The following is a 23800-nucleotide window of genomic DNA, read 5'->3' as shown; positions in this document are numbered from 1 at the left end:
GTGCTCATCAATCACCCGATTAGAATTTGACTCCTTTGCTTGTGGTAGCTTGGATTGGGCACTCAAAAACTTGAAGCATCCCTAATTATTAGTCCCTTCTGAAAACTTAGGCCAGGGGATCCTCTCCCTCGGGAAGTCCTAGATTTCTTGTTTTGTTCTCCTGAGCCTGATCGCTGCAAAGAGTGTGCCTACATTACTAACTTTTGCTGGCACAAGTTCGTTGGCATAAAGACACTGCAGTTAGTATATCGCTTGTGCACATGCATACTTGGCTTCTTGCGTTGGTGCTGCGGGCACTCACCAGGGGTGCTTGTGTCAATGCACGGTGCAGTGCACCATAGGTAGGTTTCCCAGTGTGCAACTCGTCACTGTCCAGTGCGCTGTCTTTTGGGAACTGTTGGCAATGTATGGTGGGGCAGAAACAAGTCACACGGGGGTGGCTGGGAGTAAGGAGTTAACTTCCCAGCATGTAACTCTCCATCCCACAATTTTGAGAGACAAGGTGGGTGAGGTAATATCTTTTACTGGGTCAACTTCTCACTCACCTTGTCTCTCTCATAACCAGGGACCCACACGGCTACAACTACACTGCACCCATCCCATAATGTCATCTATGTCTCATAATTGTTATACCTTTTTTTAAAAAAAGGTATTTCACCAATCCCTGTGGCCCTCCTTGCTGTCTGACATCTCTGACAGAAGCATGGAGCCTGCTCAGCTCTGTACTGTTGTCATAAGTGTAGCAGGCACAGGACACAAAATCCTGTAGTATTTGCAGAGCTGTAAGAAAAACTGAATCAGCGTGTGACATGATGATTTCCTGGAGGACATTGCTGTGGGAATGCAAGGCTGATGGTGGTGTTCACAGAGCATCTGCAGATGGTGGAGCGTAATTTCTGGGTCCAGGAAATGAGCACTGACTGGTGGGATTGTGTCGTAATACAGGCTTGGGATGATGAGCAGTAGCTGCAGAACTTTCGGATGCACAGTCCTGGATCTGTGTGGTGAGCTTGGCCCAGCTCTCCAGCTCAGAGACACCAAAAGGAGAGCCACATTGACAGTGGAGAAGCGAGTGGCAATCACACTGTGGATTGCTATTGGTCAGTTGGAAATAATTTTGGAGCTGGAAAATCTACTTCAGGGGCAGTTGTCATGCAAGTGTGCAGGGCCACAAATCATCTCCTGCTATGCAGGACTGTGACTCTTGGCAATGGGCAGGACCCTGTAGAGGATGGATTTGCAGCAACTGGATTCCAAACTGCAGTGGAGTGATAGATGACGCACACGTCCTTCCTGTGGCACCAGACCACCTTGCCACAGAGTACATCAACAGAAAGGACTACCTTTCTGTGGTTTTGCAAGCATTATTGGATCACCAGGAATGCCTCACCAACATCAGTGTTGGCTGGCCATGGAAGGTGCATGACACTCCCATCTGTAAGAACACAGGACTGTTCAGAAAGCTACAAGTAGGGGCTTTCTTTCCTGACTGACACATTACCATTGGCAACATTGAAATGCCAATAGTGATTCTGGGTGACCCAGCTTACCCCTTCCTCCCCTGGCTCTTGAAGCGGGTACACCGGTCACCTTGACAGCACCAAGGAAAGATTCAACTACCAGCTCAGCAGGTGGAGAACGACAGCTGAATGTGCTTCTTTAGATAGATTGAAGGGGCGATGGTTTTGTTTACTCACAAGATTGGATCTCAGTGGAAAAAAAAATCCCAAAGGTTATAGCTGCTTGTTGTGTCCTGCATAATATCTGAGAAGCAAAGGGGGGAATGTTTGCCACCAGAATGGAGAGTGGAGGTGTATCATCTGTCTGCTGAGTTTGAAAAGCCAGAAACGAGGGCTATTAGAAGAGCTCAACACAGAACTGTACGGCTCAGAGAGGCTTTGAAAGACTGTTTTAATAGTGAGCCACAGTAATGAATTGTGGTGTACCGTGCTCTACCTGGCCCTGCTGTTTTTGGGGCATGTTAGGAATTGTATGGTGCTTGCTGTATGTTTGTGGTGCTTTCAGTATCACTAGGCATTCTGCAGCATATATTGGGAACTAATAAAGAAGAATTGTTTTCCAAACAATAGAAGTTTATTGAATAATGAAAACACTGCAGAAATGTTCTGTGCAAGTTAAAAAGCAAATATACTAAAAACTTAATAAATCTATAGAACAGAGCTTAAGATGGGGAAAGAATATTCATGCCCATTTTAGCTATGCGTACAGCAACTGTGGCTCTCATAGGTCAATGTACATGAATCTGTGGTTGTCCTTAATGGGGTGGAGTTGTAGGCATAGGGATGCAATCCCTGATGCCATGTTGAATGTTGAGGGAGGTGTGGGGAGGTGCTATAATGGAGTTCTCCATGGACTGCAAAGGGAGGTAAGCCTGTGACTTTTGAACCTGTAGGTCTATACGTTTGCAGCATCTGTGTTTGCTGCCAGAGAAGTCCCATTATGCTGTGGTACCTCTCCCTCTGCTTTTTCTGCACCTGCCACTGTAGTAGGAAATAAATTTTCACACTTATCTGAGGTTCTTTCCGCTTCATCAGGCTCACCTGTGCTCGTCTGAACTGCAGTGGAATCTCAAACGGGCCCTGGTTTGTGGCATAGGTGGACCTCTCTGGTCACATGTCCCCCATCCTCCTCCTCCTCCTCCTCCTTGTGCTTGCTGCTAATGGCAGGGGTCTGTGACTCTGAGATATCCATGGTGGTGTGTGGGGTGATGGTGGATAGAGCCCTGCATGGATACAAAATTTATATCTGCGGCTGCAAAGTGGATATCTGAGGAGCTGCAGGGCTCTACTGGGAACCGCAGCGGCGAAAGCAGCAGCATCTTGGGCCAACGCTTGCAGGAGCCAGCGCCACGCGTGGCAGTCCCTCTGGCGTGGCTCTACTGCCCTTCGCCCCGCCCACTGGAGTGGGCACCAGGCTCGAGGGCAGCTGTCCTTGGTCAAGCTAGTATGTGCAAGTGGCTCTCATGCTCCCGGACAGGAGACCCTTCCACTCCGTGGTCTGCGTCTCCTGTAGAGCCCTGCAGCTCCTTGGATATCTGTGGACATCCACAAACGTGGATGTAAATACTGTATCCGTGCAGTGCTCTAGTGGTGGAGTCTCCACCTAGTATAGCTTGCAGCTCTTTGTAAAAGTGGCAGGTCTTCAGCTCAGCATCGGATGGACTGTTGGCCTCCCTGGCCTTCTTGTCTGCTTGCTGCAGTTCCTTGGCCCTGTTGTACCCCTTCTCCTGCATCCCCTGAGCAATCTGCTTGTTGTAGATGTCAACATTTCTACAGCTGGTCCGTAGCTGTGCTTGCAAAGCCTCTTCTCCTCACAGGTCCAGGAGATCCAATATATCTTGTCTAATCCAGGCTGGAGAGGGTCTGCTGTGTGTACCTGGCGTCTTCAGCTGGGCAGTTGAATGCAACAGTGGAGAGCTGCTAAGAGAGCTCATCAAGGTGGAAAACCAGGAAAAGGCATTTAAAAAATTCATGGGGTTTTAAAGTGTGTGGGTGGCTTCCAGTCTCTGTGACTCTGGGCCATGGAGTTCGTGATTGCAACCAGAGAGGTCGGTGTCTGGCATTGTGGGACAGCTGCTGGAGGACTGTTAGTTTTGACGTAGGTAACACAGCATCTGTACTCACACTGTGTTGGCCTCAGTATATCGACCATGGCTCAATGTTTGCTCGGGGAGGTGGTGTTACTGTGTCGCTGTAAAGGAGCACTTTCGTTGGTGGGAGAGACATTTAAATGTAGATACTCACAACAAGGTTGATGCAAAGTGGCTTATGTCAACCTATCTTTGTAGCGGAGACCAGGCCAAAGTATAGTAGAGTTTGTGGCATAACTGCATCAGGAGAGCTAGTTACAACATGGATTAAAATTTATAGAGTGGCTAGGATGTATCTAGATTAAAGCTTTGGACAGTCCGTTATTATGGCCTACTGGTGAAGAAATGGTTAGGTCTATCCACACCACTGAAGCTTTAACCATGTTGTAGCAAGCTCCCCTTAATGTTTATATTTTTAGTGTGGGTTGGGATTTATGCATATTCTCATTACCAATGAGTTTAAGAATGTCCTCTGGCCTCAGCAAAATATGGGGTTTTTTCTACCAAATTGGGTCAAATTGAGGGAAAACCACAACAACCTTTTGACTAGATCTGATTCTTGATATCTCAATACACTTCTGATTTGGTTTGTATGAACAAAATTTGGTCCTTAATTTTGATACTTTCAGATTTCTACCTGGGGAGTAAACTGTTTAAAATCAGTTAAAGGAATATTTCACTTGGAATCTGTCTCATGGTGTTTTACTACATAAAACTTGAGAGATGAATTTGACTGATAAAATAATTGGATATGCTGCTGCATATACTTCACGTGTTTTGTCACTGTTGTTACACCTTAACATTTAATGTGGATTAGGACAGGGCAAAGGGCCTGAATGAACTCAGAGCTGGCACATAAAATGCTTTCATCTCTTTCATAAACCAAAGCTTATTAGGTCTGTTAGATTCAGATTTAATTGCTGAATTCTTTTCCTGGCCCTAATTTCCCCCCACTTATAGTTCAGGCTATTGTAGGGTGAAACACAAAGAACTGGGAAGAAACAGTGGAAACTGTATTAATAGCTGACTTTTGTACTTTTCAGCAATTGGGTAGAACTACGGAGTGGAGCTAAATTTTGTTGAATATAGTAATGTAGAAATCCTTATCCTGCCAATGTTATAATGTACCAGTGGTCTCCTTGCCCTCCTGTAATCAAAGGTTTTGCCCAGATTACACAGAACATGGTGTTGGATTTTTGGTTCAGGGATGTTCATGGCAAACTATTTAAATTCATGCTTACATTTATAGGTAATCAGATCTTTACGCACACAAATATTATGGGCCAAATTGTTCTGTCTCTGATTCCCTGTCTCATGAACATTCTCTGTTTTTCTTTCGTCTCTCTCCCCTCCATGATTTTTTTTCACCTGCTGGTGCTCAACGTATTGTTGTGTATGGTGGAGGTAGAATAACTCCCCATCCTTCTTTTTCTTCCTCCCTCCCCTTTTGGTTCCCTGTGCAGTATTGAGTCACTGTGTGATTGAAGGCAGCATCATTCTTCCCCTCTTCATCACCTCCGTTAGGCTTTTCCCCACAGTTCATCTGTACATTATGGTTCTGTTGGTCAAAAGGGGCCAGTGGAACAGGGTGTGTACATATGTAAAGATTGCCTGTGGCTATCATATATAATTACATATGTAGCTGTTCGGATTAGATATAAGAGAAGGAAAGATTCTGAGCTAAAAGACACTTGCCATAGGTAATCTTCATATTTCCTTAGACAATGCATTTGAGGCCAGATGCAGGGGCTACACAGTATATCCTGTCTATTGCCCAAAAAGCATGTTATGCATGCCTGAGTAATTGCTGACTCTTAGAATACAGAGGTAAGGAAAACAGGCCATATAGCCCTTTGTGCAAGTATTAGAGAAAACCATTTTGGTTGATGTGCCATGGTGTGTGTCAGATCAAGGAACTGTGCATCTCACAAAATGAGCTTTTAAAGTAGGAGTAATACAACTTTATTAAGACAGAATTTATGTAGCGAGCACTCAAAAGTAAAGTGGAACGATTTACAAACAAGAGACCGTAAAATTATTGCCTAATTTTTTCCCCTATGGAGAAACTTGCTAAGCTAGCTGTTAAAAGAAACCACTAAAAATACTAATTAGAACCTGTTTAGCATCTTGATTTTTGTAAAGAGTTTGTTGGCAACTCTTTTTGGATGACCTAGTGCAATTATGTTAAACTGCTCTTGCTTTCAGCCACACTTAGCAACAATTACCTCACTGTGAGCTATTAAACTCATTAATGCTTTTTTCCCCCTTTTCTGTTTCAGATTGTTGTTTGGAAGAGATACAGTGACTTTAAGAAACTGCACAAAGATCTCTGGCAAATTCATAAAAACGTAAACAGGCATACAGAATTGTTTCCGCCTTTTGCCAAAGCAATAGTATTTGGTAAGCATGCCTTCTTTTTGAATTTCTAAAACTGTTCAATATTAGCTAATGAATCATAAATACATCTCATTCTGGAGCTGCCAGCTGCACCTTTGTACATGCTACTGCTAAAACTTACTTGGTTTTAGTAGTTAACTCTTTGTCTTATTATGAGGATCTTAATGAGATATGGGTGGATCACAGTTCTGTGGCTGTAAAGTTATTGACTTGTACTGAAGTTATCAAAATAACATAGACTGTATCCTCTTGTTTGCTTTCAGTTAAAGAACTATATGCTCTGAATGTTTATGGATGTATGTTGCACTTTACAGGCATAAAAACATGAGGTTCCTGTTCTGAGGAGTTTGCAATCTGTAACAAATATTAGCTATGTGACTAACACTTGTATACTGTCAGCTACAAAACAAAATAATTACATTTGTTCTTACACCAAAAAGATGGTTGTAATTTTTAATGATCTATTTATATTACATTATTAAACTATTTAGTGAAGGAAAGGATTTTTGTCTCTTAGGAAATTAATTTTTTGTCTCTTAGGAAATTTGATGTTCATTCCCAGTTTTATCTAATTATGTTTTTGACATCACCATTATATCTAGAGCAACCGTTTATTGCATCAGAGGATTATAACTTCAGGTGAGGAATAAGTAGCAAGAACTAACTAGCTCTTAGGAACACAGATCTTTATATTATTGTCCTTAGTAATAAAAATGAGAAGAAGAAGAGCTTCAGAAAATGTGAGTTATTTAATGGAAACTGTTTATAAATGTGTTTCCTTGAAGAATTATTTTTTAAGAAGTATTTGAGAATTAACTTTTGACGTAGGTGATCAAGCTTTAAAAGTGAAATCAAATGGACATCTAATAAAGTGGAACAACTCCAGGTATTGGAAGTTGTATTGGAACAAACTGTATAATTATAATAAATCCAAAAAAAGTTGAAAACTGTTACTCCCAACAAGAAATGTAATGTTAAGGTTTTAAAGTGGATTAATGTGCTCCATTTTAAGAAGAAATGGGTTTGTCCTGGGTGTCTTCCTCAGTGTAGAATTGCTTGTGTTTTTTGTCCTAACCTTAAGCTTACTATAGGTTTTTCATAGCGGGTACTAAACCCACACTTTTCAATAAGTGCATACAACTCCGATTACCTTTAAAACATCGAAGGGAGAATAGGCTCTGTAGCTTGAACCCCAAGACACATAATTAAAAATAAACCTCTTCTTCTTCCCATATGTATTATTTATTACATAGTTGACTCTGAACCTAATTGCAGTAGGAACCTCCCTTCCTCAAATCCTTTAGAAACATTCCTGGTTTTTGAGCATTACGCCACAATAATCATCGTGCAAAATTTTGTTTACTTACAGATTTATGTGGAAAATCCAAAGCTGTTCAGGTCTATTTTTGTAATTAGAGTATTCTTATTTCAGAGAGCTTTGTGCTCAGCAAGACAAAATGGGACTATGGCCTCTTATTCCACTAATTCTCTTTCTAAAAGATATTATGCATGTGGTATCTAGGAATGGTTGAGGATATTGTCAATACTAGGGCAGGATATTGCCTGTACTAGGCAGTTTACTTATCCCTATATGGAGTACCTAGCAAACACTTGTATGTATATGTGTCTATAATTTTTAAAATGGAATTATTTTGACCATTTTAATTTTGGGGTTTTTTTTAAGATTAAAAGTGATTAAACCATTTTTGCCAAATTTTAAATTGGCAAAGCTAACACTGTGTTCACAACTGAAAATTCTAAATTTAAGGATTTCCCCCCTCAAAATAACTATAATTCAGTGGCAATACTATCATCTCTTCACCATACCTGTGTTTATAGCACCCTACAAATACTTAACTTTTCAGTTAAGAACAGTCTAAAGCTAGACATTTTAAAATGTACATAGACTGAAAGTAAAAATCTCACTCTTATTAATGTTTTGAATTCATTCAGGATACTAATTCAATGCTAACAAATACTTCAAGGGGCCTGATTATTGTAATAGTTTTAGGAGCTTTCTGGTGGTTTCTCCACAGTGATTAAGCATGAGACAGACCCTGCTCTGTGCTCAAAAATCCTGAAAACTTCAAGGAAAGGTCTGCACTCACAATGACTGCAGCATTGGGCTTTATTCCTTAACAGTATCTCTTGGTAGAACTACCATGTACATTAGTTTTTTGTCTTTTCAAGATACATTGTGCATTTTCTCTATCCTCTACTTACTATTGCACACAAAAACCTATGTTAAAAGAACGCTAAGGTTGCAAAGTCAAGCACTTAAAAGTCTGGAAATGCCAGAATTAAGATTGCCTGTTCAATCTTAATTTGGCCCCCTTGTGCACGTATGTTATAACAGACTTCAATTACATGATTATATACTATATTTTTGTCCCATGGAGCCCCTGCTTTATTCAGAGAATGGTTCAGCTAAAACTTTCCAATTAAAACTCATTTTGAGGCAGATGCCCCGCTTGGAAAAGTTCAGCCTGAATCGTTAAAGTTGCAAAGTCTTTTATAAGCAACTGAAATCAGGGTCTTATAATGAAGCGTGTAAGGTAACCTTAATTATAGGTAAAAAGAACAGGAGTACTTATGGCACCTTAGAGACTAACAAATTTATTAGAGCATAAGCTTTCGTGGGCTACAGCTCACTTCATCGGATGCATAGAATGGAACATATAGTAAGAATAAATATACACACACACACACACACAGAGAAGGTGGAAGTTGCCGTACAAACTGTATGAGGTTAATTAATTAAGATGAGCTATTATCAGCAGGAGAAAAAAACTTTTGTAGTGATAATCAGGATGGCCCATTTAGACAGTTGACAAGAAGGTGTGAGGATACTTAACATGGGGAAATAGATTCCATATGTGAAATGAACCAGCCACTCCCAGTCTCTATTCAAACCCACGTTAATGGTATCTAGTTTGCATATTAATTCAAGCTCAGCAGTTTTTCATTGGAGTCTGCTTTTGAAGCTTTTCTGTTGCAGAATTGCCACCCTTAAGTCTTTTACTGAGTGGCCAGAGAGTTTGACATGTTCTCCTACCGGTTTTTGAATGTTATGATGTCAGATTTGTGTCCATTTATTCTTTTGCGTAGAGACTGTCCGGTTTGGCCAATGTACATGGCAGAGGGGCATTGCTGGCACATGATGCGGATACAGACTAACATGGCTACTACTCTGAAACCTTAATTATAGGTGTCACTACATGTTGCCTGATCCTGTTGCATTTAACACAAAATGGTGTTTCCTTCTGATAACTAATAGTGGATGTGAAACATGTAAGTGATTTGCAAGAAAATTGAGTTGTGATGTGGATTTTATGGATGCCTGCATAGAGTCCCCTGAAGTACACAGAGAGCTTTGGCTCTCTTCCAAAGCTGAGACTGAATTGCATTTAATGTTGTTTTTATTTTGCTTATCTGTGAAATTGGATCCGAGGTGAATATCAGTTCCATGTCAGCACTTGCACGCTGCATAGTTAAGTGGAGAATATATTATCAATATAATCTCGAGTTGATTTTGTATCTAATTTACAGAGTAGCATGGTCATTATCCAGGATGCTTTCAAAGCTGATATTTGCTGTCCAAGATTTAAATTGAAAACAAAGATATGCTCTAGGAGTGGAGAGGAGAATAGATCCCTATATAAAGCCATATAGGGTAAGATACCCAAAAAAGAAACTAAGAGTTCTTGAGAGAGATTTTAAAAGTAATTAAAATGGATGGAAATCTTAAATCTGAGGCTAGCCAGTCTTGCTCAAGCCCTGTGAGCTGGAGTAGAATTGTGGGTGAAATCTCTTCTGAAAGACAGCCTTATTCTATTGTTTTATACACACACAAATGGCTACAGTATAGAATATAAGGGGAGAGAATCTACAAAAGTATTCAGTGTAGTTCTTTTTCACTTCTTGTACAAAGAGCCTTTCTTTTAAAAAAATCACATTTGAAATAAGAGCAACAGAAAAGCCCAGGAAAAGAGGTAATGCATAACAAGTTAAAATGATAACTTATTGGAAAGCTAAAAAGGAATAAAAATGGATGAAGCTGCCTTTTATTCCAGTTGAGGCATTTCTTAAAATTATTCAGGGCATCTTTCTTCAGAGGATCAGTTATGGTTGCTTGTTTAGTGGAGGACAAAGTGAAATGTTGGTATATTTTGAGTTGTTGCATATAGGTATTTTATTTTCATGAGTAGTGTTTTATTTTGAACTGCAAGATCAGTCCCATTTGTATATTAATTCCTTTTCCTCTAACTCTACATTAGCAATTGATGCTTTTCTGTATTCTTCCTTCCATCATGTGATTTTTGTCCCCTTTGCGGTAGCCTTTAAACTGGTTATTTGTTAGCACTGTCATTAGTTGCTGACTTCTGAAAATGTGTATATTTTTTAAAACTTTGTCATTTTAGTACAAAGAATAGCAGATGATGCAGTTTACAAATGAGCTTTAACAGTTGTTACAGCTGCTCTTATTTTCTGTACAGAAAATATTAAACTTGTACAGAGTCCCAGGCTGTAGCACTTAAAGAGCTGAAGAGAACACTCTGAGGCATCAAGGACTGTGTGGAAATGGAAGAGCCATGATACACTTCCACCTTTAGTGGAATAAATAGTTGAGAGATCTGCAGAACTGGAATGTTTATATTTCGTGCTTTAGTCCCACAACTTTTGAAAATGAAAAGCTGTAGTGTGTGTATTTTTTTTTCTGGTGTAATAGTGCTGGTTATATCACAGGATGAAACCCTTTGGGGAAAATTCATATTGCTTTCCTGTACTTCACCTGGACTTTTTCCACCCTCCTCACAGGAAAAAACACATTGGCATGGACCATGGGAATTTAAAGTGCTGATAACAGAGCCAGCTGTTAAAACTTCTTTGAATTGTCATGTGGCTGTTACCGTTAAAGTATCCTAGTATCTGTTTCTAGGAAATGACCGTTCTCAGTTTGGCTGCAGAGATTCATTTTGATTCCCGCACAACCATGAAACATGAAGGGAACATAATCTGAGGTACCAGTTTTTGACCCATTGTAATCTCTATGTACAGCTGTTCACATATTTGCAAAACAAGAGTATTACTCTTGTTTATGTAGCATCATGGATGTGCACAGTACTTGAGAGAAAACAGAAGACATGGTGGTTGCCCTGAAGCGTCTGAAACTGTATTTTAGGTTGGCCAAGAGATGCAGGGAATTGAAGGTGACAGTGATGATTTTAGCATAGCATATGGCTGCATATATTTGTTGACTAACAACTAGAAGTAAAGGGTCAATACTAGCTACGTTATTATTAGACAGAGCGGGTTTGGTGATTTCCTCCAGTGCTCCCCACTACCATTCTCCATCCATTGCATTGTAGTTTAAATAAATTACCAAAATAATTAAAACTAGCTGGATTGTATTGCATTATTTTGACAAAAAATATGCAGAATTTTACAGAATTTTAAAATATTGCACACAGAATTTTAAATTTTTTGGTGCAGAATTCCCCGCAGGATTTATGGTTGAGACGTTAGAGACAGATCCATCCAAATATAGAAGCAGTTAACAAGATTGCCAACTTGAGAATATGAGGGGGAGCGGGGCAGGAGAGTGTAGGAAATGGGAGCCATCACTGTGATCAGTTTTTCTGACTGCTGTCAGTGACATGGCTTTACTCAAGTGGGTGCGCTTATATATAGTGCACAGACAAGCCAATGCGATCTGATATTTCTACCTCTGACCGCCGAGTATTATAGTTGATAGTGGCCCTACAGAGACGGCATGAGTTAAAGAACTAAAAAGCATTGCAATTGTTAAACTTTTAATGGGATAGTTCAAATGCGCAGTGTGCTTTTTGTCGATGTTATAGGTTCCAACTTAGCTGGCTGTTTGACGTCTTTTTCAGCAGGGTTTCTGTTATTTAAGTCAGTATGTTTGTTGTATTTAGCGTTCAGACTTGTAAGACCATGCAATTTCAGTCACTGCAGTTTACTGAGGTGAGATTTTTTTTCCCCTCCATATTCTGTCCTTGTTAGTTTAGAAAAACAAACCACTCCACACCCCAAACGCTGCTTTGTGAACTTAGACATTGATCCTGGTTGGGGGTGGGGTGGGGGAGAAGGGCTTTTTCTTTTCCCCACTACCATGTGGAAACGGTTCATTTGAGGGACTGCTGAAAAAAATCCTACTTTGACACTTTCTATCTGGATTATTATTATTAGTCTTTTTTGCATGCCCCTAATGTAAATGAGGTTTGGTTTTTTTGTTCTATGTGGTTTTCTACAGTCACCTTCAAAGTTAGCTTTCAGTGATGTCAGGCAGCCTTATTTTATGCCATGCTTCAGTGGAGGTGCTTTTTCTTGAATTTGTCTCCCAGTCTCTTGTTCCTCTATGCAGAAGTGCGTGCCATCTATTTTGTTCTCTCTTGTCTGTTCCCCTTAACTTCTGTCCCTTTATCTTTTGTTTTAAACTTGTAACTGTCTATTTTGCATGATAAAGTAGCTGTGACATAATTGGTATGAAAGCCTATAGGAAGTGAGGTTCAGTTGCATAGTGTGTGCATATAATTAATAGGCCAGATTATTCCTTCACTGCTTCCCCCAGTCGTTGGGAGGGAAGGGAAGGAGGGGACTCTAAGGTGAGCCTTAATAATCTCTCCTTCGGTGGGAGGGACTTGGGGCATGGCATGGGGAAGCAGTGTGAATTTTGAAGGCTGTGCTGCCTCGCAGCTCTGCAATCCTTTTGTATCCATGAGGAAAGGAACACCCTCCTGCGTGGAGCCAGGAGCTATCCTGGAGGGAAGGCTAGTTCTTTGTTACCATCCTTGGTGACTGGCAGCGTGGCTCCAACATGGCTGGGTGTCCCTGACACTGCTTATCGTCTCCGTAAAGGACTTCCGAGGCAATAGAGAGAGAATATTATGGAGATCTATCATCTGGATTTTAGTAGCACTCCCTCTACTCTTTCCCTGCATGCTTTTTGGAGAGTGAGTGGCGAGTGCTCAGCTCCTTCCAGGATTGGGGCCATAATTAAGACTGACATTGACGAGTGTATTGTCAAATAGAGCGTGTATCAGTTACTTTTAGATCTCAGTGGACATATGTTAGTGTCTTTTGGCTAATCAAGAGTGTTGCCTCACATATTCTTAGAACGAAGAGCCAAGGATTCCTGTCATGGCTGCCAGCTTTCATCACTTAAGTGGATTGCAGAAGACAAGACTCTAGGGACAATTGAGACTCCGAAGTGTGAAGATTGCACAGTCTCTCCTGAAGCATTTGAGTGACTCTCATAGATGCAGGGCATTCTCTTCTGAGGGTTTCTTGTAAAGTAAATGTTCGCTTTAGTTATTTCTAAAAAAATGTCAATTCATATTTCTGTTCTAGGGCGGTTTGATGAATCTGTGATTAAAGAAAGAAGACAATGTGCTGAAGATCTGCTGCAGTTTTCTGCCAACATCCCTGCTCTATATAAGAGCAAACAGTTTGAAGACTTTTTTAAGGTTTGTTAATACTTCTGTGATAATTCAGATGTGCTTTGTCTAAATAGCGATACAAATAAAGTTTTAATGCTGCTGCTCCTTTACTCCGTAAATTGTGAAGTGACTTTAGGCCTGATCAGATGCCCTCTTCAAGGTAAATGGGAGTCTTTCCATTGACTTGGCTGGGAGCTGGAAGTGGTGCCCTTAGAGGGTAAGTACAGTGTCCTTACTCGTTAAGTTGCCAGTATTCTGTAGGGTGCTCAGGGAAAGGGCTTTAATTTTTTTTCATTGACTTATTAAACATACTGGAGGTCTGGAAAGCAATACCAATGCTATTTGATCCAAGATGCTCTGGAGGGAAATAATAAAGTATAACTATTTCTGTATTTTTATGCTGCTATTAATATACTTTGAACCAAGGGAAAACTAGTTAAACTTTTCAGTATTGACTGTCATTGGGGATTGTAACAGTTCTGTAACAAAACAAATATTGTATGTAGGAAGCCATGTGCAAACCACTACAGCTTTTGCAGCGCATAACTGTTTATGGTAACCAAACTTCAGGATGTGGTTTAGGACAGTAATTAACTTGTTTGGGATTTTAATATAAAAATCCCAGCATATAGTTCTTTCCATATTGAAAGCACCATATGCAGAGTAACATTTTAAAATGTTTTGATTTACAGAAGATAAATCTAAAAGCTTCTTACAATGTATGTTTTATTATTAGTCCCCAATCCTGTAAACACATATATACATGATTAACTTTACATACATATCAGGGGGTAGCTGTGTTAGTCTGGATCTGTAAAAGCAGCAAAGAGTCCTCTATAAATAAATATAAATATATATACCTGCCTCTGGAAATTTCCACTACATGCCTCTGACGAAGTAGGTATTCACCCATGAAAGCTTATGCTCCTATATGTCTGTTAGTCTATAAGGTGCCACAGGACTCTTTGCCGCTTTTACATACATAAATAGTCCAATTGAAATCAATGAGATTGCATAGATGTCTGAAGTTCAGAGCCTATGTGTTTATAGTGATATAAAGATAAAAATCACACTTCATATAGGTGAGTATTTTTACCTTTAACACGTTATGAAAAAATGAATTTTAAAATGCTTATTTTAATTCACATCCAGCTTTGGTATTGACACTGCTAATAGGCTGGACTGTTCCACTTTGTTGTCTTGTACTGCAACAACTGCATTTTGTCCTTGGGTTATTTTTTGAAAATATTTCTATTTTGATTAGGTTTTGTGTGGTTTAAAAACACACAATAAAAACCCCTTTCTTGCTTAAGAAAAATAAATTTATGACCTAAAGTACTTGAGTGTCCATCTTAAATTAGAAAAAGCATCTGTACTTACGGTTGCCAGCTTTGTAACATTTAAAAACCGGACACTACAGCAGGAATGCCGGAACCTCCTCTGCTCCTTCCCCCTGAGGCCCTGTGCCCATTTGCTCCTCTTTCCGTCTCCCTCCATCACTTGCTGCTTTTCCCCTCTCCCCCCTTCCCTGCGTGGGTTAGGAGGGACTCGCCTGCAAAGCCGGGGCTGGGAGCTAGGGCCACTTGAGTAGAGGCTGGCTTGGGTGATGAGTCAGTTCCTCCCACACCTGTAGTGACCAGACTTCCGGTGTCTGATCAGTAGACTTTTCTTTTTATTTTAAGTTGGATTTTAAAAAAATTATATACAGTAGTTTTTTTTAAAATAAACCTATGCTAAGGCATAAACTTACTATAATATATTAAAAGAATTTAAATTAAATACAAAAATAATATTAAACAGTACAGTAGAACCTCAGAGTTACGAACACCAAAGTTACGAACTGACCAGTTAACCACACATCTTATTTTGAACCAGAAGTATGTAATCAGGCAGCAGCAAAGACAACACCCCCCCACCCCAAGCAAATACAGTTCTGTGTAAAACATAAACTACTAAAAAATTAAGGGAAAGTTTCAAAGCTGTATTGAGTCAAGGTTCAGTTGTGAACTATTTAAAGAACAACCATAACATCTTGTTCACAGTTACAACCTTCATTCCCAAGATGTTCGTAACGTTGAGGTTCTACTATACATGTTTGCTGCCACGTTTTTAAGAAGTCAGACCTCTGAACTGGTGGAATTCACTGGCTAAGCATCTGGAACCAGAGTTTGTTGCAGTGCAGAACCAGCTTTTGACAATAGTAACCTCTACAGCAAATACAGGGAGAATATTTTCTTCATTTCAGCTTATTCAATTAGTTGAGTTCAATGACTAGTTGATTTAAAGTTAAACAAATTGGAAGCTGAATAGATCTCTTAAACCCAATTGACCACGTCCTCCTCCTTTACTGTTGTACGATAATGAGACTGTACCTGGTACATAACAGTTAAATGCATATTTTTCTTCCTTTTTTCAGGGTGGTGAGGTGCATGATGGATCTGAATTGATTGGTCCTGTTGAGCCTTTATCTGATTCCCTGATTGACAGCTTATCTGACTGCAGTTCTGAGGGTTGGTTTTCTTCTGTGATATAATCTGACCTCTTTGGTTTTTTTATAAGCTATTTAAAAAAAACAAAAACAAATAAAACACCCTCCAAAAGCTTTCAGTGCTAGAAGGCTACAGGTTATGTGGCCTTTCTTAGAATCTCTTGATGTTTAAGTCTCACAATTACTTGTATAGTATATTCTATGTATGTGTTGATTTAAGTTTCTTAAAACTTACAGAAGCTAATATAATAATGACTGACTATTTTGCTTGTCCAAACAAGGGAACAAACTCTTGAGCTGTTTAGCCCCTGAAGGTAGCTATCATATCTAAAGGTAATGACTTTTAAAAGGGCACTGTTTGATTATTTTTTCTAAACCCCAGATTCCAATGTTCAACCTTCACACCGTGTGTCCTTTTTAAAAATTCCTTTGTAAAATGTTTACAAGGATCTCTCTGCTACTTGATTATATTTTAGGTATTTATGTGGCCTCTATCATAGTAGCTGAGTGACTCACAACCTTTAGTCTAGCTATCTTCACAACACCCCTGTGAGGTAGGGAAGTGCTGGTACGATCCTCATGTTACAGATAAGGAACTGAGACAGAGAAAAGGCTAAGTGACTGACTTGCCTAAGGTCACATAGGAAGTCTGTGGCAGAGTAAGAAATAGAGCCCATGTTTCCCAAGTGCTAGGCTAGTGCCCTGACTCCTGGACCATTCTCCTTCTCCATGTGAAATTTACAAGGGCCCTTTTTAGGAAGGGAGAAACACATTGATTATTAAGGAAAAACTGAAACTGATTAGACACTATGTTCTGTAGAATGCAGAAAATGAACAAACTTGAAAAAATACAGAAGTATATTTTCTTATTCCGATATAGTATTTTTCAATAGTGTTTGCAACTACAGGATATACATTGTCAGGCATAAATGTAGTTTCCAGGTTGCTGTCCTTTCTTAAAGCCTATAATCTAACCAGATTACTGGGATAGAACAATTAATTCAAAACCAACACTGAAAACGAGAAATAATTATATTCAAATCCTCTAGATGGCAGTACTAGTACTCAACTGTGACTTTTTCCCCCCCTCCTGATTTATGCAAACTTCTAGACTTGTATTCCTGTTCCAGGCATGTTTAACGTTGTTAAATGCAAGTGCTTCCAAGTCCTATTCTGCCACCTCCCGCCCACACACACACTCTGGAGCCTTGGGATGACTGCGGGTCCTTTAAATCATTTTAGGACTCCCTTTTTTGAAAGGGAACTGATGAAGGGATTTACTTATGAAGGATCTGTAGCATTCTCTCACTCTTGACTCTTTAGTTCCCAGGGGCTATAAATGCGGACTCTGTAGCAGTCCTGCAAACCCGGCTTCGGAAGATGAATTTGGGTTTCCTGCATGGCATTGTCAATGACCCCTGCTAGATCAATGAGCAGGCTCTCAGTTGCCTTTTTAAACTGCGTGGTGCACTAGTTAAGGGCCAAATCTTATTTAAAAAAAAAAAAAAGTGTGTGTGGAGAGTGCCTAACGTTAGGCTCCTGAAATCAGAGGCCTTAGTTTTCAGGAGGGCGGAGTAGCCACAGCTCCCAGTGATGTTAAATACACTGCTTTGGATGTTCAGCCCTTCTGAAAAGTCAGGTCGCTGATTTCAACAGCCTAATTTTAAGCACCCTCCATTTAAAATCTTGGTTATGATTCTTTAGACACTTAGACACTACAGTGAAGGGGACTAGTACTTAAATTCATTTCATTATTTTGGCTTCTGTTAACTTCAGTGTTTCAAAACCTGGGTGTAAAGATGGAGGCTTCATTTCCAGAGGTAAAAAGTATTTTAACAACAAAGAGAGAGAGAGTGAACAACCTAACAAAAAGCATTTCTAAAGTTCAGAGAGTAGGAAAATCAACATCTATTTTGTACAGTTTTTTTCTGAAACAGAGTACCTTGGAGAGAGAGATTTTTTTCTTTCAATATGGTTTATGTATAAAGATTTCATTTGTTGGAGTTCTGTGTATAAAAATGAAGAAATCTTTCAATATGGTTGAGTCAGCATCTGAAACTCCATTCCAAGCAGAAAACTACATGTGAATAGAGGAGTGCCTACACCAGAACAAGCCAGTGCATCTGGCAGTGGTCCGTAATCTTATGAGGAGTGCAAATTTCCTCAGCTAGACCTGGACAATTGTTTGCAACTTTATTTATCACTTCATAGTAGCTGATGCTTGAAGGATGAGGGTTAATGGCCTTCATAATAATTATTCATACTTGTATGGTGGTAGATGTTAACAGTATGCTCAGATAGTATGCCATATTAATTCTGAAACCTCACTCCATAGAAAATATTAGACTGGACCAAATACAGCATTATAAGCAATGTGCAATCCCACTGAACCCAGTGGGATTGCATGGGGTGTACACAAGTACGGTAATTTGGCCTGTTAATTTTTTTTAACCCTGAGTACTCATCCCCTGTTAGCTGCGTCACAGTACAAATGTGTAATGTTCCTTTATCTCCAAACAAGCAGTGGCCCCTCTTCTACCCTGCAAGCATGTACATATACACATCGTACCAACCTCTCCCCCTACACCAATTGCCAAATCCTCTAGACAAGTGACTTAGGGAGTCTTTCTTTCTATATGCATTATCATGGCCACCTTCTCTTCCCCAAAAATGAATCCATTCATGGCCTTGCCCCACCCACAGAACAGTTTCAATGTATCATCCAGCTGGAAATTGGGAAATATTCTAAGGACTAGTTCAGAAGTGACCTTGTCACTTATTTTTGTGAACTTTCTTAACATCTTAACCATTATTTCCTCTCTTGTGAAATTCTTGTTTATTTTTAAACAGGCAAGTATAGCTAAGCCATCCACTTCTCAGGACACTAATAGGAAAAGATGTGATGATGGGTAGGTCTACGCTGCCAAAAAAAAGACGCGTGGCAGCAAGTCTCAGAGCCTGGGCCAACTGACTTGGGCTCGCAGAGTTTGCGGCATGGGACTAAAAATAGTAGTGTAGATGTTCTGGTTCTGGCTGGAGCACAGGATCCGAAATCCACCCCCTCACCAGGTTATAGAGCCTGGACTCAGCACAAGAGGGAACGTCTACACTGCTAGTTTTAGCCCCGCAGTATGAGTGAGCCCAAGTCAGTTGACCTGGGCTTTAAGATTTGTTGCTCCAGGTCTGTTTTTGCAGTGTTGACATACCCTTTATTTACAATGGGGGGAAAAACTAAGTCTGCTAGTCTGGAGGGCCTGTATACCCCTCATCTAAAACCACCCCTATTTAACATATATTGCCATATCTACATAACTTCACCCATAAATCAATGCTTCTTCAACCCACACTCCTAGCTAATCGCTGTTTCCCATAAACAAAATCAACTGACCACCCCAGTTAATAAATTCTGGGCTCTCAGCACCTAAATTATGGGTTCACCTATAAATGCACAAATGATAGATTCTCCATGTGCACTCTCCTTTATTAATGAATTGTCTGCTCTCCCGTTGCCCACCTGGTAAGGAGTTCAGGCCCTCTCCCTTTTGCAGAGCTCTAGGACCCGCAGGAGACTCTCTGCTTCCCAGCAATCTCTGTTCCTCCTCCTGCTTCTCTTATGCCTTGTCTGCACTTCCTCTTTACAGCGCTGCAACTTTGTCGCTCAGGGGTGTGAATAAATACACCCCTGAGCGCTGCAAGTTTCAGCGCTGTACAGTGGCAGTGTAGGCGCCCAGTGCTGGTAGGTACTCCTCTCGTGGGGGTGGTCCTGTTTACAGGGCTGGGAGAGCTCTCTCCCAGCGCTGGTGCCACAACTGCACAGCCATGTTAAAGTGCTGCCTTGGCAGTGCTTTAATGTTGCTAGTGAAGACATGCCATTAGAATGGAAGTGGTGTCTGTACCACGCTCCTTGTTTTCTGCAAAAGAACAATGGTGCCCTGCACTCTCTCTGCCTTCCCCCAGGCTTTTTCCTGAAAGAGCAAATGGGAGTGGCTCTACTTCCTGCCTCCTCTTCCCCCTCACTCCCCTTAAAGGAACTAGTGTCTCCAAAGACCACTTTTCTAGGCAAAAATTCTGCTCATCCTTCATGAGAAGGTGAGTGGGGTTTTCCCCCCAAACTCTGTCTCTAGAGCTTTGGAGAAAGTCTAAAGGAGTTTGTTTTTGTTTATGAGAACCACCTGAGTCATGAAACATTACCTGGTGGTGTGGAGAATCTCTTGCCTGCAATGATAATGCACAAGACAGCAGACTTCAGGGTTTATCTCAGAATTTTCTTTTGCCCATTCATTTATTGCTTCAATGGGTATGTGTGGCAAGATGATAAAACAAACTCCCATTTGCGGTCCAGCTGGCAGTGTCAAGTTCATGGCTTATTCCAGACATCTGGTGCAGGATGTTATTCTGGAATATTGTTTTCCAAATTGAAAGCTTGTGCGTCGTCTTAAAGCGTATGCATGTTTGCAAGTCCCTCAAATCTTAAATTTCCATAAAAATTGTGGAGGAGCAGAATAGTCTATATTGGGATTAAATGCCATCATCACAGTTGAATTTGGATACACTAATGCAGTACTGTGGCTTCATGTAGTTCCCCTAAATAGGCACCTTTGCTGTTTAATCTTTTTAAACCTTTAAGGCCTCAAGGAATTGAAAGAATTAAAATCATAGTTACGATGATGTCGCTGTTTTGGCAATCCAAAATGAATACATCTGAAAGCAGGTTTGAGTGCAGTTGCTTCGGATACACTTCTCTATCTGCCACAAGACTGCATCAATAAGTCTCTTCTTCCCTTTGCTTGATATTAAATTAATTTATATTCTGTGATGTAAAAATATATCTAATGCCTTTCCCCTCTGTCCTTTTTAGTTCAAAAGGATTTAAGTGGACTCGATGATGTGATGCTTACCAGCCAATCAGAATGTGGAGGTGAGATCTAGAAATAGCTTTGTTTATATATCTGCCATATAGTCAAATACCAAAAAGAATATTTTTCGAGTTGAAACTTGGTGCCTTTTATACATGATAATATATACAGAGAGAAAAATGATAACCTATATATTAAAATTGATTTGAAACCAATGGGTCACAAATATCTAATTGGTAATTTAACAACTTGGGCCACTTAGTCTTACTAACTTAAAGCAACAAGTGAAGTGTTTTTTTTTTTTAAACAGTAAACAGTTGCAGCCTGAATTCATTTTGTAGCATATTCCACGCAAGTAGGGTTAGCTGTGTAATTTCCAGGAGCCCAAATGAGAGTGGGCTCTGCAGGTATAGATTGGCTGCTAGTTGCTTATTCTCCTTGCATTCTCATTGTTATAGTGAGGAATTTGGGCTGAGAGTTGCTTTTGGAAGCCTTTTGCCAACTTGGGGAAAATTGGGCTTCTTCCACAGGAACTCAAAAATCTTGAGGTCCCAAGAGAGTGCTGGTATATAACGCTAGTTCTACCCTTGAAGTCTTGTGATGATATATATCAAAAAAACAGGTGAGGTAAAGAGTCTGTAGGTTTGAAATTCAAAATGGAAGAGGAATGGCAAGTCTTGTGATAGAGAATTCCAAAGGGCACTTATGGTAGAGGAGGAAATCAGATCATCAGTAGTCCTTCTGACCTACACCAGAGATGCTACAAAAGTTATGGAGGCTTAACTTGAGTATACATGGTGGGTAACAAGAAAGAAATTTTCTCAGAGTATTTGTAGAAATACTAATACTAGCTGCTTTCATTTCTTTGTATACTCTTGTGATCATACTTCCAGGTTTCTCCAGTGATAGTGACCTCATCTCTTTGACAGTCGATGTAGACTCTCTTGCTGAATTAGATGATGGAATGGCATCCAACCAAAATTCTCCCAGTAGAGCTTTTGGTCTCAGCCTTGCTTCAGAATCCTTAGGACAAGGTGCTGTTGCTTATGATTGTGAGTGGAGCAAACCTGAAGGCGAGAGGGAGAGCGAGAGCCGTAGTCTGTTTACTGGGAGCTTAAGACACAAACTTGGCAAACATGATTACTTGGAGAAAGCGGGGGAGCTGATAAAGCTGGCCTTGAAGAAGGAGGAAGAAGAAGATTATGAAGCTGCCTTTAGCTTTTATCGGAGAGGGGTCGATCTGCTCCTGGAAGGTGTTCAAGGTATGGATCTTCCCACTGCATTGGATGACTTCTTTGATATGTTAGTCTTCTATTAATAACAACAATTTAGTAAGTGCTAAAGAGGTTCTGTTAAATGGCAAATGATATGTGTAGCTGAGAACTGAAATGTGTTTTCTTATCTGAGACTGTTTTCGAACAGTAATGCTGAGTGTCAAATACCTGTTCTCTTTTCAAACCTGAAGCACAACCACAATCTAAATGCTGAGTTGCAGTTTGTCTTCTCTGTCTAGTATACTCCTGTAAATATTCCTTTTATTACACATGAATTATTCTTTATGTACCATTGGGAATGATTATCTATAATACTCAGAATTTGCAGAACTGTTGTAACATAACTTAACTTACATGGTTAATTGAGGGTTAATTATCCCCTTTTGACACATGGGGAAACAGACTCAGGTTAACTTTCCAAACACATCAGGGAGCAGAAGTGTTTCTGCCTCCTAGCCTTCTTCCTAGTCCACTAGACCCTTTTGCCTTCTCTAGCTGAAAGACGCATATACATATAAATGGTTTTCCAAATTCTTTATTATAGAGCTATTTTCATTGCTAGAGGAGAACAGAATTGTATTCACACATGACCTCATCCCTGTAAAATGTCAGTTTGGAAATGCTGAAGTTAAACAACAGAGCATCCTGCTTGCCACTCAAGGAAGGGTTTTCTCTCTTCCATCTCTGATCCCCAAAAGCCCCAAATTACAGCAGCCTTTCAAGCCAATGAAAATTAAAATATATTAGTATTAACTTCTGGTCTGGCTGTAGGAATTGTAGCAGAGCAGTTGCATGTGACTTTGTACAGGAGTGAATTCAGAGCCTGTGCAGTACTCCCATCCCACGCTAACCTGCTGAGAACAGAAGATTGGAATCCAGGTCCAGGTCTCATTTGACAGTGCAGAGCCCTAACCACAGATCGACTGGGTGGATTCAGAAATTAACTCCAGTAGTTCCAGACAGACTGGCTTTCAGATTTTTATTGTATTTCATAAGGACACACAGCATCGATCCTCTGGAGGGGCCCCTATATGGTTCTGTGAATGGATGTTGCATAATGTGCTGCTTTTTACACTGGCCGCAAGAAAATAATAGGAATAGTATTGTAGGTGATGGAAAATGTAGGTGATGGACAAGAGTATGTGCTTATCCTCTGCTAGAGATGAGCCAACTCACTGTTTATAAATCTACCTCTTTCCTTCTCTCTGGGAGTCATGTCATTAGGATGACGGCACGTCATAGCTTTTCAATGGCATCTTATCCCTACTTATCCATATTATCAACATGCTTTTCATTCCGGATGTTGAATGTGTTGGGAATCCATCTGTTGGTAGCAACCCTGCTGTTCATTCTTTATTAATACACTTTCGTTTAGGATGATGTGCCTTTCACTATTGCTTTTCTGAAGGACATTCCATTTTGTCATAACCACTTCTGCTTTTTAACCACAATGCAAGGGCCTTTCAAACAGGCATTTGCAGCTTCAGCATAAAAAGGCCTTTCTGACAAATCTACCTTTAAATTCTTAGTTTGCTGCAATCGCTAGAGTATTCTCTAAGAACTTGAGATTTCTTGCTTTCTCCTACTCTCTCTCATATTTCCTATCTCTTTGTACAGCTACCTAGCAACAGTCCTAATTCCCAATCTTATTCTCTAATCCATTGATATCCAGGATTTTCAGAATAACAAGATTCAAAAAGAATTAGGTAAGT

The 23800-nt window shown here is 40.2% G+C and overlaps 1 protein-coding gene across 2 annotated transcripts in view; it reads left to right on the top strand.

The window, feature by feature from the left end:
• The window catches only part of RPS6KC1 (ribosomal protein S6 kinase C1), a 107412-nt gene that overhangs the window by 11977 nt on the left and 71635 nt on the right, over positions 1 to 23800 (top strand). Inside the window, exons 3-7 of one of the 2 annotated variants that reach the window (XM_073338924.2) lie at positions 5890 to 6010; positions 13382 to 13497; positions 15887 to 15980; positions 20817 to 20876; positions 21708 to 22076. In XM_073338924.2, the coding sequence (XP_073195025.1) occupies positions 5890 to 6010; positions 13382 to 13497; positions 15887 to 15980; positions 20817 to 20876; positions 21708 to 22076 (760 nt within the window). Of the gene's footprint in view, positions 1 to 5889; positions 6011 to 13381; positions 13498 to 15886; positions 15981 to 20816; positions 20877 to 21707; positions 22077 to 23800 lie in introns of those variants that run through there. The other variant, XM_073338927.2, reaches the window with a different exon arrangement.

This window comes from Lepidochelys kempii, chromosome 3 (genome assembly GCF_965140285.1).
Source record: "Lepidochelys kempii isolate rLepKem1 chromosome 3, rLepKem1.hap1, whole genome shotgun sequence".
Lineage (NCBI taxonomy): Eukaryota > Metazoa > Chordata > Testudines > Cheloniidae > Lepidochelys > Lepidochelys kempii.
This window is presented reverse-complemented; position numbering and strand designations above follow the sequence as displayed.